Here is a 20,576-nt window from a genome sequence, read left to right as displayed (position 1 = left end):
TCATTTAATTAATTTGGAATATTTTTCCATGGTTAAATGATTCATGGTCTTTCTCTCCCCTTTCTCCACCCCTCCAGTGACTAATGAACAATTCCACTGGATTTTTTTTTTAATTTTTTTTTTTCTTAAACCCTTGTACTTCGGTGTATTGTCTCATAGGTGGAAGATTGGTAAGGGTGGGCAATGGGGGTCAAGTGACTTGCCCAGGGTCACACAGCTGGGAAGTGGCTGAGGCCGGGTTTGAACCTAGGACCTCCTGTCTCTAGGCCTGACTCTCACTCCACTGAGCTACCCAGCTGCCCCCTCCACTGGATTTTACATGTGTCATTGATCAAATTCTATTTCCACATTATTGATATTTGCACTAGGGTGATCATTTAGAGACTACATCCCCAATAATATCTCTATCGACCCAAGTGATCAAGAAAATGTTTTTCTTCTGTGTTTCTACTCCCACAGTTCTTTCTCATAAGTCCCTCAGAATTGTCCTGGATCACTGCATTGCTGCTAGTAGAGAAGTTCATTCCATTCCATTGTGCCACAGTGTATCTGTCTCTGTGTACAATGTTCTCCTGGTTCTGCTCCTCTCACTCTGCATCAATTCCTGGAGGTCTTTCCAGTTCACATGGAATTCCTCTAGTTTGTTATTCCTTTGAGCACAATAGTATTCCATCACCAACAGATACCACAATTTGTTCAGCCATTCCCCAATTGAAGGGCATCCCCTCATTTTCAGAATCAGTATTCTTTACCATAGACCACGTTCTGACAACTTTTTTGGCCAATGGTGTTTTAAACAAAGGACAGCTAGTGGTGTAGTGGACAGTGCCCAGCTTGGAGTCAGGAAGACCTGAGTTCAGATGTGGTCTCAGATAGTTACTAGCTGTCTGATATTGGGCAAGTTTACTTCATCCTATTTGTCATTTCCTTCTCCAGCCCATTTTTCAGGTGAGGAAACTGAGGCAGAAAGAATTTAAGTGATTTGCCCATCTTCTTTACTGCTCTTCTCATTGCACTACCTAGTTTCCTCTTGGTCCCTCATCCAATTACAGGAGCACAGATGTAGAAGGAACATGCAATGTACCTAGTCTAACACCCTTCTTTTACAGGAAACTGAGGAACAGGAAGGATCACCTGCCCAAAGTTGCACAACTTGCAAGTGATTCAGACTTGGAAACCACATCTTTTTCACTTTAAGTCTAGGGGCCTATCCACTATGTCATGTAGATTCTGAAAAGTCCTATGATCTTAAAGCACTATCCCAAGGCTCTAAAGTTGAGTTGAGAATACTTTTGTGGTATTTCACTTAGGTCAATAAATATTATTGTACAATGCTAGAGTCTGTCAAATATGACACTTAGTTAATATCTAATATGAACCAAGAGGACAAATGGATAGAGTTCAGGGCCTGGAGTCAGAAAATTCATCTTCCCAAGTTGAAATTGGGTTTTGGACACGTATTAACTATGTGACCCTGGGCAAGTCACTTAACTCTTTTGCTTCATTTTATTCATCTATAAAATGAGTTGGAGAAAGAAATGGCAAATCACTCCAGTATCTTCGCCAAGAAAATCCTAAATGGGGTCATAAAGAGTTGGATAAAACTGAAAAAAAAAATGACTGAACAATATCTATCATATTTTGTTTTTAACAATGCCACACATTTCTATATCACTCTACAGTTTACAAAGTGTTTTCCCCCCCAAAACATATATTATTTCATTTTATGAAAGGCAATCTAATCTAATTATAAGTCAGGAAGACCTGTGTTCATGTCCTGCCTTTCTGCCTTTGGTATATATTAACTGTGTGATATGACTATGAGTAAATCACCTACTTTTAGTACCCTGGGTCACTCTCTGAGATCAAAAGTTACAAAGCAATGGTTGATCAATATTGGGAGGGGATGAGGGCTCCATACCAGGGGGTCCTTATGTTGATGAACTCATCAGTCTGGACCAAAAAAAATGAAAAGAAAAATTTTATTTCATCCTCCTAACTACTTCTTGTTTCTGAGACTTAGAAGCTACATCATTATAGGCAGGTCATTTAACATCTCTTGAATTTCAATTTCCATTCAATAATTCTAATAATAGCTAACATTTATATATCACTTTAAGGATCTTTGGATTTATCAAACACTAGATTACTGTGGTCATTTACACTGTGTATTGCATCCCTAATCTATTCCATTGATCTACCATTTATTTCCTTGAAATTTGATATCTAGATTCTTTTGTTGATCAAAGCTTTAAAGATAGTCCACTAATTCTTATATTGTCTCTCCTCAATCTATTTTCCAGGTTGTTTTTCCAATGATAAATGTCACATTTTATTCCATATTTTCATTCTTTTGACTTGGTTTTTGTTTCTTGATGTTTCAAGGAATCATTAGCTTACACTTGCCCGTTTTTGATATTTAAGTAGTTATTTTCATCAGTGAGTTTTGTGCCTCTTTCCATTTGGCCAATTCTATTTTTTGAGGTGTTATTTACTTCAGTATTTTTAAATGCCTATTTTCTTCCTTGCTCTCATTTTTTTAATCTAATTTTTCCTCTATTGCTCTTGATTTTGAAAATCATTAAAAAAATTCTTTCTAGGAATTCTTATTTGCTTTGTGTCCAATTCACATTTTTTTCCTTTGAGGCTTCACTTATTATAACTGACTTTTGGATCTGCTACTACATTTTGATTTAAGGTGTTATTTTAAGTTGTTTGGAAGAGAATGTTGTGAGAGGTTGGCTGAGTGACTTCCCTCTTCTACTGTCTTGGCTCCAGTACTATTTTCATGTAAATACAGTAAAAGGATCAGATCTGGGATATCATGATGATAACAGTGATTATGATTATAGCTCTCATCACTGTAGCACTTTTTGGTTTACAAAGCACTCTCCTTTAAACAGTCCTATAAGGTAGGGAGTACAAATAGTATCTACTTTGCTGATGAGGAAACTAAGGATCAGGGAATTAAGTGACTTGCCTAAAATCACTGAGCTAATAATAAACACTGGAGCCAGGACTGAAACTTGGGTCTTCTAACAAGTGTAGTGTTCTTTTTATTTTGGAGTATAGATTGTGTAGAACTATTGTGTAGAACTGTATCTATTGAATAGAGAGAAGCCAAAGAGGTGTATAATCAGAAATATTTTGAATTCCTAAAACTACATTTCCCAAACTTCCTTTCTATATTACCTACAATGCTTTTCCTTTTGTTTACATTTGCATGGTCATGTTTGTATAAGCTCTGAGGCTCTGCCTCGTTCTTTCTCTTTTGCCCCTGGTTAGTAACCTTTTTGTTGGTTTATTATTAATAAAAACATTATTAAAATAATAATTAGAGCATTATATATTAATTTTAATCTCCACAGAGGTTAGAAGAATAGGGGTGAAGGCACTCTGAGTCTGGTGAAATATTTCACTCCCCAGGATAGATGTATTTAAAGCATACCCTAATTTCTTGTTATAGGCACAAGGAATTACCTTAGGAAAATGGTAATAAAAGTGGGATTTAGTGAGGTAATTTAAAAATCAGCCAAGATGAAGTACTCTCTATTGAAAAATAGAGAATAGAATAGAGGGAAAGGGCTCTAGGAAAGGGCTTGGGAGGTAAGAGAAAAGAAATGAAAGAAAAAAAGGAGGGGTAACATTCTACTGGGGGAAGGAAATAGAGGGACAATTTAATCAAAGTTTACAATGGACAACTATTTAGAGGGAATTACGTTAAGAAAAAGGTTAAAGAAGAGAGGCTTTTCCTAACCTGAAAGGACCTGGTTAAGGGAGATGTGTTATATGATAACTATACTCACAACAACAATAAATGACTGTCCTCCTTCCCAACTCCAAGCCCCCTACTCTCTCAGCAAACTGTATTTTCTGGGGAGTGTACAGCTTTCCCTATCCATAGGGCTATAGCTGTTTGAGGAGCCTTGCCTAGTTGTCAATTGCCCTCCATCAATCCCTATCACTGTCATCTCTCCCCCATCCTGTCAACCCAAGGAGTCTAGAAGAGAAAACTGAGATATTTTATTAAGCTTCTGAACTGAAAGGACGTGCTCCCTTTGACAAAAGACACCATTTAGGAAAGAGAACATCAGGCTTTCGAGTCAGAGTATATTGACCTAGTATTAATGACCTACACTGGCAACTTAGAAAGAAGAAAGACAAGAGTGAACATTCCTGAGCATTGAGAGGGCAGGGGTTGGAGAGAATCCTGAATTAGGTCCCTATAACTGTAACAAAGATGCAAAGAGATTTTTGATTTCCTGCTGAGTGGTAGACCACTCTGTAGTGCTAAGTCAGAGCCCAAGTCACAAACGAGTTTGTTACTGGCTAAGGTTTAGTAATGCCAGAAGAACAATAACAGGGAGCAGGACCAATACCAGCTGATGGGAACAATCCAGAACCATTGGAGAGCCAGCACAGCCTTTGGACAAGCCAAGAGAGGCAATGCTGCTGGAAGCCCTACCTACTGCATGAGTGTATGTGACTAAGTATCTAGAACAGAGTTACTCTTTGGCACTGGATGCTTTTAAGTTCTCTGAACTTTTTGTATTGTTTCAGTCTATAAAGCTTTTCTGAATTTTGTAACATATACTTGCAAGGAGGAGTTGGAGACAACCCACCATAAAGTGGATAATCACACAAGGGCGGTTCTCAGATTTTCTGGATGAGGACAACCCACTCAGATATGGGAAATCCCACAAAATGTACAAGAGCACGTTGTCATGAGAGCCTCTGGCAAAAAGGTTATAATAATAACAGAGGAGACAGGAAGTGGACTTTTGATTTCATTGGTTAAAGGGAATATCCAAATGTGGAAATTCTTTCCATCCTGCAAGTCAGCATCTTCCCTGCAGCTTAGAGAACTACAGTGAGATGTGAAATGACTTACCCAGGGTTCCTTAGCCAGTATGTGTCAGGAAAGAGACTTACACCCAAGTCTTCCTGGTTCTGTTCACTTCTCAGTAACATCATCAACAATAATAATTCACATATTTCTTTACCATTTTATTTATTTAATTTAAATAACTTCAATTTTATACTGTTTTTATAGTTTTGCAGGAATCCAGTGAAGTTAATATTATTATCCCTTTTTTATAAATGAAGATAGGTAATGCTATTTGCCCAAGATCACATAGGTGGTAAGTATCTAGGGTCCAATTTATGTCCACATTTACTGATTAATAAAATGCCAAGGTCTTTTTATTATGCCACATTGCTGAGTAGCTCCAGTACTGGAAAAGAACCAGATTGGGGCTAAGGGGACTCAAGAGAGAGTAGTTTCATTCTGAAATCAGGGGTTTACCAGGATTTTAGAAAGTAAGAACTGAGCCACCCCTTTGGACTGAGGTTAAAAGGTAGTGCACGGGGGCAACGAAGTGGCACATTGGAAAGAGAGCCAGGCCTGGAGTCTGGAAGATGGTTTAAATCTGGCCTCAGATACTTCCTAATTGTGTAACCCTGGACAGGCCATCTAACCCCATTTGCCTAGCTCTTGCCATTTTGTTTTAGAGTTGTTACTAAGACAGAAAGTAAGCGTTTAAAGGAGAGAGAGTTACCTATGGACTTTGCGGGAGAAAAAGACTAAATATTAAGAATCAGACTGACAAGTTAAACTGACTCAAGTTGGATTTAATGACTGTGTATCTGTAAAGAATCAACCTGCATAACTTCCTTTGACATTCTCTAGAGGTAAAACAGTTTTATCCTTTAAAAAGATTTGCCTCTCTATTTGACACATAATTAGAGAGCACCTACAATGTGCTAGGAATATTGAAGCAGTGTGGCAAGATGGAAAAAAAAACACCGAGTTTGGAGGCAGAGAATCAGGTTTCAAATAGTACCTTGATACTTGCCAAATGAGGAAGTCATTGACCCTCTCTTGGCCTCAATTTCCTTCCCTACAAAATCATTTTAGGAGATCGTAGATTTAGAGCTAGAAGAGGTCTTAGAAGCTATTGAATCCAATGCCTTTATTTTTGCAAATGGAGAAAGGAGAGCTCAAAAGGTTGGCCCAAGATCATATAGCCAGCTATAATAATATTTATATAATATTTTATGTGATATTTTTATATTATAATACATAATACAGCAATAGCTATATATTATACATGATAAAATAGTATACATAAATATATAAATAAATAACAGTAAATGTGCAAATAGTTCATATATAAATGCCTGCGACAGGATTTGAAGCCAGATCTTCCAGACTCCAGGCCCAACACTCTAGTTCTTAACTCAAACCAACACCACCAAAATCAAAGAGTTTGATGGTCCCCAGTTAATCAACTGAAAAAGGGAAACACAGCTTAACTGTGAGAGGTCACTGTGCTCATTGAGATCTGTCCTTAGTCTCCTCAGCTGCTACCTCTAAACATTTCATGGATCACTCACGGTTCTGGATAGTGATCTTGCGCTGCCGGTAGTCCACACCTAAGACTGGCTCATTCTGTCCACGCCTCTGGGCCACAATTCGGACAGTCCTCTGGCTATCATTGCAGTCATTGGATGGGTCTTGACCCAGAGCTAAAGCTGCTTGATATGCTGAAAACACAAAGCATGATAAAATAACCGATGACATAGCACTGGAATTTCAGTCACATCCTGTCCTCCAAATCAGTGATTTCTAACTCAAATTGCATGCTTAATTTAGTCCTATATCACAGATTCATCCAAACAAATACCGACTGTTTGAATCATTATTTCTCTTCACAAAGAATTATTAAAACCCATAAGAAATTCATCAGAATAACTAGATAAAGGATTATATGACTTAGAGACAGGCTTTAAGCATTTGGACCTAGATGGGGACTAGAGTTTGAGATTCCTATCTTTAACTGTGCTATTAATGAATAACATCTGTTGTGAAAAGCAGAAAAGGAGAGCCTATGTAAATCCATCTCTTCTCCTTGCTGGACTCAGAGGCTATTCCTCCCAGTTTCCTATTTACTATGGCTGAAGGTCATTTTCCTCCTCAGTGTGTCAATTATGATAAGAAACACTTGAAAGAAGCTGAGATGGATAACTTCTCTCTGACTCAGAAGCAACTAAATTATGGAATTTCAGTTAGAGTCTAATCCAGACCTGAAAAAAGAATTTACACTAGATAAGCTGTTAGTATCCCAGTCTCAAGCCAGTAGTTTGGAGACTGAAAAGAGAATCCAAAAGAGAATCAGACAGGTCAAGAGTATGTAAGGAAATAGGGAAATTTTAACTGACATAAGCCCTAAAATGAGAAATGTTGAGTCAAGTGATAAAGGAATATACAAGGGAGGGAAGTTTAAGGCAGAAGCATCATGATGAATAGAAAGAACATTGGATTTGGAATCAAAGGACCTGGATTCAAATCCTACTGCTATCATTTACCATTCATGTGATCTCAGGGAGATCATTTAAATGCTTTAGGTCTCAGTTTCCCTCTCTGTAAAATGAGGGATGTTCTTTAAGATCTCTTCCAATTCAAATAATATGGAAATAGGTCTTGATCAATGACACATGTAAAACCCAGTGGAAATGCATGTCGGCTGCGGGGAAAGGGGGAGGTGGGAAGAGAAAGAATATGAATCATGTAACCAAGGAAAATTTTTCTAAAAAAATAAAATAAATAAAATAGAGATCTCTTCCAGTTCAAGATTTGTAATAATAAAACTACCAGGATTTAGTTGCTGGAGTAGGTAGATACAACTGTTTCAGTCATCAATAGGGTCCTCTTTCAGTCAACCAGGTTTCCCTTGGTCTTGGCCTGCTGGGTTCTACCAAGCTTTCCTCCATACTACTCAGGCAGCATTATAAAGAAACCAGAGCCCAGGGGTTTTCAAGGGAGGGGTTTCTCAGCTGGATTCTAATCTAATGTCACAGTCAAGAAGATGCTGAGGGGTAGCCAGTATATCAAATAGGGAAATAACCATGGCATATGGAAGTTTCCAGAAGAGGTGGCTTGGCAGTGTGTCCAGAGGCAACCTGCTATAGATAAGCCTTATGTGTCTGAGAGAGGTCTCCAAATCCAAGAGACTGGAAGAGGTATCACTTGAAGACATCTATTGAGGGATAACTCACTACTACTTTTTTTTTAAAACCCTTACCTTCCATTTTAAAATCAATACTGTGTATTGGCTCCAAGGCAGAAGAGTGGTAAGGGCTAGGGAATGGGATTGAAGTGACTTGCCCAGGAAGTGTCTGATGCCAGATTTGAACCCAGGACCTTCCATCTCTAGGACTGGCTCTCTATCCACTGAACCACCCAGCTACCCCCTAACTCACTGATTCTTGAAGCAGACTATATAATTAAAAACAATTTATTTTTAACTCTTACCTTCTATCTTAGAATCAATACTGTGTTTTGGATCCAAGGCAGAGGAGTGGTAAGGGCTAGGCAATAGGAGTTAAGTGACCTGCCCAGGGTCACACAGTTAAGAAGTATCTGAGGCCACATTTGAACCCAGGCCCCCCTATCTCCCTGCTTGGCTCTCCACTCAATGATCCACCCAGCTGCCCCAGACTATGCTATTTTTGAGTAGCTCTAATTATAAGGAATTTTTTCTTTTCATAGAGCAGAGATCTTCCTTTTTGCAAATGCCAATAATTCTTTTTAATTTCTTCAGGGGCAATAAGGATAATCCTTATTCCATCTGACAGTTCTATAAGTACTTGATGATAGTTATGATGTTACTCTTAAATTAAGGATACCCTAAATCAATGGATCATCTTCGCAGTCTGGTGAACCTCATGGACCCCTTCTCAGGCTCCAAACAGTCAATAAGCGTTCATTTGGTGCCTACTCTGTGCGAGGCACTGTCTTAAGCATTGAAAATACAAAAAGAGGCACACTCAAGGAATTCCCAATCTAATGGAGGAAACAACATGTGAACAATGAGGTACAAGGAAGTTATATACAAGACAAATTACAAATAATCAACAAAATGAGAGAAGGTATTAGGATTAAAAGGAAGGGAAGGTAGTGAGGATTCAAAAAGGCTGCTTGGGGGACACCTAGCTGGCTCAGAGCCAGGCCAAGAGATGGGTGGTCCAAAGTTCAAATCTGGCCTCAGACACTTCCTAACTGTGTGACCCTGGGCAAGTTATTTAACCCCCATTGCCTAGCCATTACCATTCTTCTGCCTTGAAACCAATATACAGTATTAATTCCAAGGCATGTTCTTTTTTTCTTTAATCTAAAATTTTTATTTAATGAATTAATTTAGAGTATTTTTCCATGGTTATATGATTCATGTTTTTTCCCTCCCCTCTTCCCACCCCCTCCCATAGCCAACGAGCAATTCCACTGTGTTTTACATGTCTAAGACATTTTAAAATATGGAATTCAAATGTGGAATTATAGTAATAAGGTGACTAAAATGTCCATGTCTTTTGACCCACAGATCCCACTGATAGAAATATACTCCCAAGGAGGCTAAATATAGAAGTTTAAAAGAACCCTCATAGTATCAATAAGCACATGAGAAAGTGTTCCAAATCTCTAATAATTAGAGAAATGCAAATGAAAAGAACTCTGAGGTACCACCTCACACCTAGCAGATTGGCTAAAATGAAAGAAGGGGAGAGTAATGAATGTTGGAGGGGAAGTGGCAAAATTGGGACATTAATGCATTGCTGGTGGAGCTGTGAACTGATCCAGCCATTCTGGCTGGCAATTTGGAATCACGCTCAAAGGGCTATAAAAGAATGCCTGCCCTTTGATCCATTGCTGGGTTTGTACCCCAAAGAGATCATAGATAAACAGACTTGTACGAAAATATTCATAGCTGCGCTTTTTGTGGTGGCAACAAATTGGAAAAGGAGGGTATGTCCTTCAATTGGGGAATGGCTGAACAAACTGTGGTATATGCGGGTGATGGAATACTATTGTGCTAAAAGGAATAATAAACTGGAGGAGTTCCAGGCGAACTGGAGAGACCTCCGGGAACAGATGCAGAGCGAAAGGAGCAGAGACAGAAGAACTCTGTACACAGAGACTGATATACTGTGGTAAAATTGAATGTAATAGACCTCTGTACCAGCAGCAATACAGTAACCCAGGACAATTCTGAGGGATTTATGGTAAAGAATGCTACCCACATTCAGAGGAAGGACTGCAGGAGAGGAAACATATAAGAAAAACAACTGCTTGAACGCATGGGTCGGGGTGGACATGATTGAGGGTGTGGACTCAAAACTACCACACCAATGCAACTACCAACAATTTGGAAATTGGTCTTGATCAAGGACACATGACAAAACTAGTGGAAATGTGCATCGGCCATGGGTGGGGGGAGTGCGGGGGGTGAAGGGGAAAGGAGGAGCATGAATCATGTAACCATGTTAAAAATGAATATTAATAAATGTTAAAAAAAAAAGAACCCTCATATACACCAAAAGATTTGTGACTACTTTAAAAAACCTTTCCATTAATATATTTTATCTTTACTTCATCTTTATTAATCAATAATGATTTTGTTAATCAATCAATAAACATTTATTAAGCACCTACTATGTGCCAAGCACTGGAGAAACAATAAGAGACAAAAGACAGTCCCTGCCTTCAAGGAGTTTACAGTCTAATGGAGAAAACAACATATAAACGACTATATACAAAGAAAACTATACACGGGATGAATAGAAAATAACTGAGGGAAGGCATTGGAACCAAGAGGGGTTGGGGAAAGCTTCCTATAGAAAGTGAGGCTTTAGCTGGAACATAAAGGAAGGTCAGTAGTCAGAGAGAAGGAGAGAGTGTTCTAGGCATGGTGAACAGCCAGGGAAAATGTCTGGAGCTGAGAGATAGAGTGCCTTATTTGTGGATCACTGGATCAAAGAGTATATATTAGCAAGTAAGGTATAAAAAGACTAGAAAGAGAGTAGGGGGCTAGGTTATGGAGGGCTCCAAATGCCAAACAGAGCATTTTGTATTTGATCCTGGGGGCAAAAGGGAGCCATTGGACTTTACTAGTGGGTTGGACCTGCAATTTGGGAAACACATTAGTGGCTGAATAGAGGATGGACTGGAGAGGGGAGAGCCTTGAAGCAAGCAAACCCCCTCTTCCCGCACAAGCTATTGCAATAGTCCAGGCAGGAGGTGATGAGGGCATGGCACCAGGGTGGTAATAATGTCAGAGGAGAGGATGTATAATTGGAAAGATACTTCCTAGGTGAAATTGAAAGGCCTGGACAATAGCTTGAATATGGGGGTGCTGAGAGACTGTGAGGCTGTCTCCAGGCTGACTCCTAGGTTGTGAGTCTGAGGGACTGGGAAAATGGTGTTGCAATCAACAGTAATAGGGAAGGTAAGAGGAGGGGAGAGTTTAGGGGCAAAGATAACGAGTATCATTTTGGATTCATTGAGATAGTTACTGGACATCCAGTTCGTGATGTATGAGAGACAACTGAAGCCTGAGATTGGAAGTTAGTAAAGAGGTGCTAATTAAATCCATGGGAACTGATGAGATCTTCAAAGTGAAGTAGTATAGAGGGAGAGGAGGACCTGGGTCAGAACTCTGACGGATGACATATGGTTAGAAGGCATGACCTGGAAGAGAATCCAGCAAGAGTCAGAAAAGGAGCAATCAGATGGGTAGAAGAGAACTATGAGACAATGGTATTGCCCAACCTAGAGGGAAGAGGGTATGAAGGAGGAGAAAATGATCAACAGCATTAAAGGATACAGAGAGTTTGAGGAGAATCCAAATAGATTCTTCTCCTTTTCCCTTCTCAGGAACCAATTCATCGTTACAGTGAATTAAAAAAAAAATGAAAAGATACCCAGAAAGAGCCAATAAATTGAGTCTTAGTATATGCAATATACACTCTCCACTTTGCATATGCTGTTTTGCCTGATTTCACTTCAAGATGCTCCCAGCCTGGGGTCCTGTTCCTCTCTACTCCTCTCTCCTTTTTCCTTCTAGGTGTTGCTTTCCCCTTTATATAGTGAGTTCCTTGAGGAAAAGCATCGTCTTCTTTTTTGTTATTTTTATCCCATGCCTTTAGCAGAGTACCTGGCACATATTAGACAATAAATGTTTATTGGATTGGACTAGATTGGCAAGTTGCAAATCCTTGGTTCCTCATTTCTGCACAGAAGGAAGTCAACTTTTTTCTTCTCTCCTTCATGGCCCAACTGGATCATCATAACTAAAAAACAATCAGTTTTGTTTTGCTTTGCTTTTTTGGTTGTTGTTGCTTCCATCAACATTGCTGTAGTCATTTTGTATGTTGTTTACCTTGTTCTGCTTATTTAAATTTGTATCAGAGCATACAGTCCTCCTCATTTTTCTTTGAATTCTTTATAGTCATTGTTTCTTATATTGTACTATATTATACTCTATTAAATTCATGTACTACAACTTGTTTAGTTGTTTCCCTATTGAGGGGTATCTACATAACACAACAGTTTGTAAGAGCTAAGAAATGGAAATGAGGTGGGTATTTCCATCAGTTGGAAAATGGTTAAACAAAATATGATACATGAATTTAATTGTGTTATGGTGCTTTTAAGATACAATGACTTCAAAGAATATAGAGAAGCAGGGGGCAGCTAGGGGGCTTAGTGGATCAAGAAAGCCATAGAGATGGGAGGTCCTGGGTTCAAATCTAACCTCAGACACTTCTTAGCTGTGAGACCCTGGGCAAGTCACTTAACCCCCATTGCCTAACCCTTACTTCTCTGCCTTGGGACCAATACTTAATATTGATTCTAAGACAGAAGATAAGGGTTTAAAAAAGGGGGGGGGGGGTACTGGGAGATCACCTCTCTTTTGCCTTAACTCAGAGAGGAAATATTTTTTTTTACTTTATTTTTCTTGCTTTTAAAAAATGTGGCTAATATGGAAATATTTTTCACTTTTTCTCACATATAATGAATATATTGCTTGCCTTTTCAAAGTGGCTGTGGGAGAGAGGGAGAGAATTTGGAACTCAATTTAAAAAGAAAAGAATGTTTAAAATAAAATTTTTAACAAAGGAAAAAAACAAGACAACTCAGGCAAAAAAATAGGCAAACTTTAAAAAAAAAGAAAGAAAATATAGCCCCATTGACGGAACATGTAGGATTTTGTTGGCACTTATGCGGGGGATGAATGAGTACTTCATGTGAAGAAGCAAACTCAGAACTTGCCCTTCTGGGTCACTGTGTCATGTGGACTAAACTAGTCCAGGGAAGCTGAGTCAGCTTTCTAATGGCCTGAAGGGTATAACTAGAAATCTGAAGAACTATATGGGTCTCTGTGAAAATGAGGTTTACTGGGGAGGGAAGGAAAAGTTGTTTAATTATTCATGGGGCTGGATTCAAAACCTTCATGTTTTTTATTTTCTGTCCGTTGAAAAAATCTTTTATTTGAAAAAAAAAATTAAAACAAAGCTGAATGCAGTATTCTAGATGTAGTTACACCAGCAGCAGGATTATTACTTCTATTGTTCTAGACAAAGTCTCTTCCTGGATCTTATCTACCAGAATAACAAAAGATTCAGTCAAATGTTTTTCTGAGTTTTATATACACTTTAATTTCAATGGTCTAGCAGCCTAGAAACTGTCAAGAGGAAGTGAAGTCAGTCGGGAGCCACAATCTATTCATGATGAAGGAATTCTAGTTCTCTGTGATCACTGCTTCTTTTTCTAGTATTCTAAAGGTTTTCACTTTTTTCTCTACTGTGTCCATTTTGTCAATTACTCTTTTGATTGTGCTTACTTTGCTCTGCACCCCTTCATATTATAAGCCTTCACGTGTTGCTCTGAATTATTCATATGGCCATTTCTTATTATTTTCCTTTACATTCTTGTGCCACAATTTATCCAACTTTTTCCCAGTAGATGGTTACCCACACTACTGCCAGTTCTTTGCTACTAGAAAAAAGCGTGCTTGCATAAATGGTATTTTTCTGTCTTTGACCAACTTGTCAGAAAAGTGGAAGTGAAGACAGTTGTTCTGGATAGAAGTTTGGATTAGATGTCCTCCAACTCTCTAGCCTAAGTGCAAGTACAGGTATCCTCCTACATTGTGAGAGCTAAAAATGTGCCATCTCTGCAAACTGGAAAAGCTGTGTAAAGTTTTTTGGCCCTCACTTCATACCAGAGAAGTCTGAATTTTTTCTTTTTCTTTTATAGAATGTTTACTATGTGTATTTAAGATATTAAAAGATAAAACATGTTGATATTATACAATACTATACATATATTTTATGCATTTCTGGATTCCTAAAACTTTTTCTGGGTTGTCTGCTGGCCTTTGTGCACCGTCTGTGACTTCTTCAAAACTCTCCCAAATTCTCATTTAATTTCTAATTGCTGACCTACAATATATCAAAATTGTGATGGGGAAAGTTGTGATGTGGAAGGGATACCTATGCTTTTTTTAACTGATGAATTAATTTAGAATATTTTTTCTGTGGTTTCATGATTCATATTCTTTCCATCCCCTCCTTCCTCTCCCCCTCCAGAGCTGACGAGCAGTTCAACTGGGTTTTACATATGTCATTGATACCTATACTTTTCAGTAGATATTAAGCCTGAACTAAGTGGGCAAGGTGACCAAAAAGGTATGGAGTTTGGGTATATTGTGAACTCTACCCTCTTGAAGCTTATTGTCTAATAAAACTTTTTTTTAAATCCTCAGAAATAAGAAAAGGAAGGATAGAGATCCCAAAAAAAGCATTCTTCTATAGGCTTCTATAGTCTTCTATAGTCTAGGAAGAGAATCTCCAGTAATTTCCATACTCCTTCACTTACAGAGATAGGAGGAAAGCTTTTGGGGGATGGAAAGGAAAGGAAGTGGAGAAAATACTCACATGCAGAGTAGTAATCTAAGATAGGGTCCTTGCAGAAGGACTTGAAGCGCCAGGTGACCACCACATCCTGCAGCTGGGCAGATGTAGTATAGTCACATTTCAGGACGACAGAGGCAAACAGCGTGACATACCGTTCCGTATCCTGTACTGTCACCAACAAAGAGAGGCATCCTGAAGCCAAGAATACAAGAAAAAAAGTGAAGTGAGACAAGAATATCCTAAAGGAATCTGAGATAACACCCTTAAGAACATCAACAAATTGTGCTGGCTGACTGTAAGGAATTTACCACCATTAGCAAGGCTCCATGGAATAGTGGGAAAAACACTGATTTTGGAGTCAGAGGAACTAGGTTTCAATTTTGACTCAGTGGGGTATGTGTGTCTCTCAAATTAAAAAGGAACCAAAAGGAATGAAAAAGGAACCACCAGTCTCCAGATTCTGGGATATAACTGCACTGGGGAGAGTATAGGAGAAGAGGAACAGAAGGAGAACTTATCAAGAGAGAACTCATTAAAGAAATGAGGAAGGAGTTGTGATAAAGTTCAGCTATGGGAAGGAGAAAAGAAATGAGCTCATCTAATGCCTGGTATTAGTGAGGTATCCTTCAATTCATTTAGAAGCCCAAGTATTTGGAGCTGTTGAACTCAAGTGTTTACTGCCAAATAAATTAGTCAACAAAAAGTGATCTGTTATGTGATGTACAAGAAGCCTTTCCTTCAAGAAGTTAGTAATCGTGTGTGTGTGTCTGTCTGGGTGTGTGTAAATGGGGTGGAGGGTAATGAGATATACAATACAGTATAGTACATGATTTCACAAATATTTACTATGTCTACTGTTAAGATTAAAATTTTCTGGAGACTGTATCCTAATTTATATGTATTTATTAATTTTTTTTTAAAAAGCAGGTCAGAGAAAGAAAAGGCACCAATCACATGTGGCCACCTGTTACCTTTGCAAACCTGCCCCTGAGCCAGATGTGGCCACACTATGGGTGCCCCCTGTGCTCTCCTCTTTCTGTGGTTCCCAGGCAAAAGAAATCTACTGATTTTCCCCAAGTCCCTACTAGTGATGTCACTTTTCTGAGTCCCTCTGATTTGGCGGACTCCAACCTCAGTCTGGATCAGAGGCAGGGCTCCAGAAGTCACGTTAGATAAGAGGCAAGCATCTTCTGAGCACCAGGGAACCATAAGGGCTCTGGTGTCTCTCCCTAGAATGCAGCCCATACATGGGTCTCCCACTGCCTCAAGTAGTTTGTTGACAGATAAGCACCAGGCTTGTTCTAAATTCAAAGAGTGGGGCTGAATTACAACTTAATAATTGGAGAATGGGCTATTTTCAAAATCAATATGAGATTTTCCCCTTTTAAACTTTAAAGTCTATCTTAGAGTACCAAGAAAAGGCTATGGGCTAGTGTTAATTTTTCACACTATATTTTATATATATATATATATGTATATAAACATATATACATATATATAATGTTTATAATGTGTGTATGTATTCATATACTATATAGTATATATACAATATATGTACATGCTTACATACACACACACTGTGGGCTGTTTGGTAAGGAAATATGCTATCAGAATTCTGAGGAGGGAAGAGAGAGAGAGAGAGAGGGAGAGAGGGGAGGGGTTGCAGGGGAAGACATAGAGAGAAAGACTGAGAGAGATCTTCCAGCTGGGTTGGCATCTGAGCTGGAGCCTGAATATGAGTAAAATTTTGATAAGTAGAGGTAAAAGCTAAGGAAGAGGAGGGCATTCTAGGTATAGGGAATGGTATGAGCAAAAGTGAGGGAGTTGCAAAGCAAAATGATGATGAATAAACTCCTTTGCCTTCAAAAGAGAATCTGTGTAATGAGAGATAAAAGTACAAAGATTGGTCATAAAATCATAGTTTTTGAGTTGGAAGGAATTTCAAACCCTTAATTTTATAAATGAGGAAACTGAGGCAAAGAAAAGCTAAATGATTTGCCCATGGTCACATGAATACTAAATATCTGAGATGGGATTTGAATCCAGATATTCCTGATCCCAAATCCTGTGCCCTATCCATTATATCCTACTGCCTCTTGAATGCCAAATTAAGGATTTAGGATTTAACGGGGAGCCATTAATGTTTTGACCAGACTTTTGCATGATCAGATCTAAACATTAGGAAGATTACTCTGAATTATGTAAAGGAGAGATTGGAAATAGGAGCATTGTATTGATTTGTTGGTTTTGTTGAACTGTTTATTTTTAATCCTTTGCCAAAGTGGGTGATTCTGTGGGTTGAAGAAGGAAATGGGATATGTTGGGAAAAAATGAAGGTGACACAAAACTCAAAGATACCAATCATTATTTATTTCTAAATCCTTACTTAGGCAATTGGGGTTAAGTGATTTGCCCAAGGTCACATAGCTAGGAAGTGCCTGAGGCCAGATTTCCAGATTTGAACCCAAGTTCTCCCAACTCCAAACCTGGTGCTTTATCCACTGGGCTACCTAGCTGCTCAATCAATCATTTTATTTATTTATTTAACACAGGAGGAACTAGAGATAGGAGATCAGTTAAGAGGCTATAACAATAGCCCAGGAAAGAGGTGATAAGATCTTCATTTCTGAGAGAAATTAAACTAAGAAAGTATATCATTTAAATCAGTGATTCCCAAAGTGGGCGCTACCATCCCCTGGTGGGTGCTGTAGTGATGGCCACAGGTGCATTTATCTTTCCTATTAATTGCTATTAAAATTTTTTAGAAATTAATTTCCAGGAGGCTAAGTAATATTTTTTCTGGAAAGGGGGCGGTAGGCCAAAAAAGTTTGGGAATCACTGATTTAAAAGAAACTTCCTATTTTTATGCTTGCTCCCTGATAAAGAGTCCTGTGGTTTCCCTTGCTATTGACCTCATCAGCTAAGCTAAATGCATATGATTGCGGATGTTCAGGGTTCTGGGAAGTCAGGAAGGGAAGTTACTTAGCCTAAGGACCAGATCCAGCATTTGGCAAAATAAAGTCTGCATGGTTGGTCTAATATTCTTACCTTCCCACTTAGAGGTCCAGAGCATTTCTCTCTTTCTTTCAATCAAGGCTGCTCCAAGGCAAAGTTCTAATAAATTCATTTGTTCTATGGTATTACTAGACTAGAACTAGACCATCCTGCCCCTAATCTGTAGGGTATTTGAATCTTAATAAGAAATAAAGCTTTAAACATAGAACCTAATATGCAAGTGATTTTTTTTGTAGTTGAGTATGCAAAACAGGTGCCTTCTCACCTCTCTTTCTACAACTTGTTTTAGCTTCTACATAGATCTCTCTTTCCCCTCCCCTTAGATTCTGGGAAAGACTCAAAGCCTTGAGCATGGTGCTCTGATGACGTCTTGGGGGATGTCTTACAAAACCTTTGACATTTCATAGTAAGGTTAGATTTCTTTTCAAAAAGGAGACCTTGTTTAGTTGGTGTGAGATGTTCCCAGTAAACAACACCAGCCACATATTTGTGAAGTCCCTACTATGTGCATAGGCAGCCTAAGGATAGAAACCTAGATGAGGAGTCAAGAAAACAAGGGTTCCAGAAGTAACCCTGGATGCAAATGCATTGGATTTAGAGTCCCAAATATCTGAGTTCAAACCCTGGTGGTATCTGTCAAATGAAGGGGTTAAACAAGATTATTTTTAAAGCCCCTTTCAGCTCAAAATGTATAATCCTATGAAGTTCATTAAATTTTAAATTTTTTCCCATTTTCTCTCTTCCCCTAAATAAAAATTTACTTTATTTTCTTACCCAGTAACAAAGAAAAAAGAAACCCATTTTGCCTGTTTGGCATAACCCCCACAAAAATGCAGGTGCCTGATATTCAATACCTTTGCAAGATGTCTCACTTTTAAAAGAGGAGCTTTTGGGGCAGTGAGGTGGCTCATTAAATAAAGAGCCAGACAAGGAGATAGATAGGAGGTCCTGGGTTCCAATCTGGTCTCAGATACTTCCTGGCTATTTGACCCTAGGCAAGTCGTTTAACCTCAATTGTTTAGCTCTTATTTTCCTTGGAACTGATAGAAAGATACTAAACAATGATTCTAAGACAGAAGGTGAGGGTTTTTTAAAAAACAAGAGAGGAATTTTAATATTTTAAATTTAATTTTGTTTTATTTTCAATTAAGTATTTTTTAATCATCTCTTCTCCCTCCCTCACCCAATTAAAAATAAAACCCTTCAAATAAATAAGCATAGTCAAGCAAAGTACATTCCCTCATTGGTGACACACAAAAAGGTATGATTCATTCTGTCTCCTAAACCTCTTTCAAGGTGGGTGGGAGACAGTATATTATATTTCATTATCAGACTTTCAAAGTCAGGGATGCTTACTTTGATCAGTTTTTAAGCAGAAAAGCTTCACTTTTGACAACCCTTCCCTACCCCATCCCACCACATACATACATTAGAACAAGAGTCAGAAATTTTAACAATCCCTTTTTCAAAGTCAGTTGATCTCTTGTCTTAGGAATGATAATAAGAAAAAGAATAAAAGTTCCCTCATTTCTAAAGCATGTTACAATCTAGGAAACATTTCTGACATAGTAATCCAGTGAGATATTGTTATTCTCATTTTAAAGATAAAGAAATTGGCTCAGAGATTAAAGAAATTTCCCAAACTTACAGAAATAGTGGCAGAGCTGAGATGTGACCCAGCTGAAGCCACTACACACTTGGTATAATGTCTGCCTTAGTCAATGAATTCTTGGGCTCAAATCTGGTCTCAGACACTTCCTAGCTAGTGACCCTGGACAAGTCACTTAACCCCCTTTGCCTAGCCCTTACCACTCTTCTGCCTTGTAACCAATATACAGCATTGATTTGTCATGGAAAGAAATCGTTTAAAAAAAAATGGAAAATACTCCCCTCTTAGTTTTAGTTTTCTGACTCCACTTTGTGGGGCAATCCTGTCCTCATAGGAGAACCATTAGGATTCAGTAGGATCAGCTATGGATAAGGAACAAGTCAATGAGTCTTTTCCTCTTCCTCTGCTCTTCTCCTATACTGCCCCACCATTTCCTTGGATTCTCTCAGACATACAGTGATATACAGATATGCAAGAGTTAAGTGATAGAGGTCCAAAGGGACAAAATTAGGGAACAAATGACTTGGCTGCAAGCCAAGGAAAGCATAAACATGGAGAAGCACATAACTCCAGAAGCACGCCTGGAGACAAGGTGGGAATACTACCAGCAGGTCATTGGACACCTGCCTGCTCCCATTTTCTCTTTTTTCAGTCTGAGGAAGGACACTTCTACCCCTGGAAATCCTGCCTGGTGGCCTGGCACCATGGGGGTTTTCTCAGGCTGTTGTGAAAGCGTCACCTAACTTGGTATTGCTCTGGTTCTATGTTTTCATGAACGTAGGAAGTTTCAGTGCAGATCAACCCTTTTCTGCATTTAGAGATTGGCCTAGAATATTCAAAGGTCAAGTGATTTGTCCATCATCACACAGCTAATATGTGTCAGAGCTAGGTCTTTCCAGACTCCTAGATCAATCCAGTAGATACTGCCCCATGCTACAAGGCTTCTTGTGAGATTAAATGTAAGACTAAAAATAAATGTTAAGACTAAAACATCCTATGCATACATGTATAGGATCTCTCTCTCTCCTCTCCTGTCTCTCTCTCTCCTCCTCCCTCTCTCCCCTTCTCTCCCACCCTTCTGTCTCTCTCCCTCTCCATCTCTGTCTCTGTCTCTCTACCCCTCCATCTCTCTCTCTCTACCCCTCCATCTCTGTCTCTCTCTGACTTTCTACCCCTCCATCTCTGTCTCTACCCCTCC

The 20,576-nt window shown here is 38.8% G+C and overlaps 1 protein-coding gene across 1 annotated transcript in view; it reads right to left on the bottom strand.

Moving 5' to 3' along the window:
* The window catches only part of ILDR1 (immunoglobulin like domain containing receptor 1), a 148,467-nt gene that overhangs the window by 22,933 nt on the left and 104,958 nt on the right, over positions 1 to 20,576 (bottom strand). The window contains exons 2-3 of the mRNA XM_044669165.1: positions 14,776 to 15,003; positions 6,397 to 6,546 (exon numbers count right to left, since the gene is read on the bottom strand). Of these exons, the coding sequence (XP_044525100.1) occupies positions 6,397 to 6,546; positions 14,776 to 15,003 (378 nt within the window). The remainder of the gene's footprint in view (positions 1 to 6,396; positions 6,547 to 14,775; positions 15,004 to 20,576) is intronic.

The sequence above is a fragment of the Gracilinanus agilis genome, chromosome 3, assembly GCF_016433145.1.
Source record: "Gracilinanus agilis isolate LMUSP501 chromosome 3, AgileGrace, whole genome shotgun sequence".
NCBI lineage: Eukaryota > Metazoa > Chordata > Mammalia > Didelphimorphia > Didelphidae > Gracilinanus > Gracilinanus agilis.
Note: the sequence above shows the minus strand (reverse complement) of the source record. Positions and strands in the feature narration are given on the sequence as shown.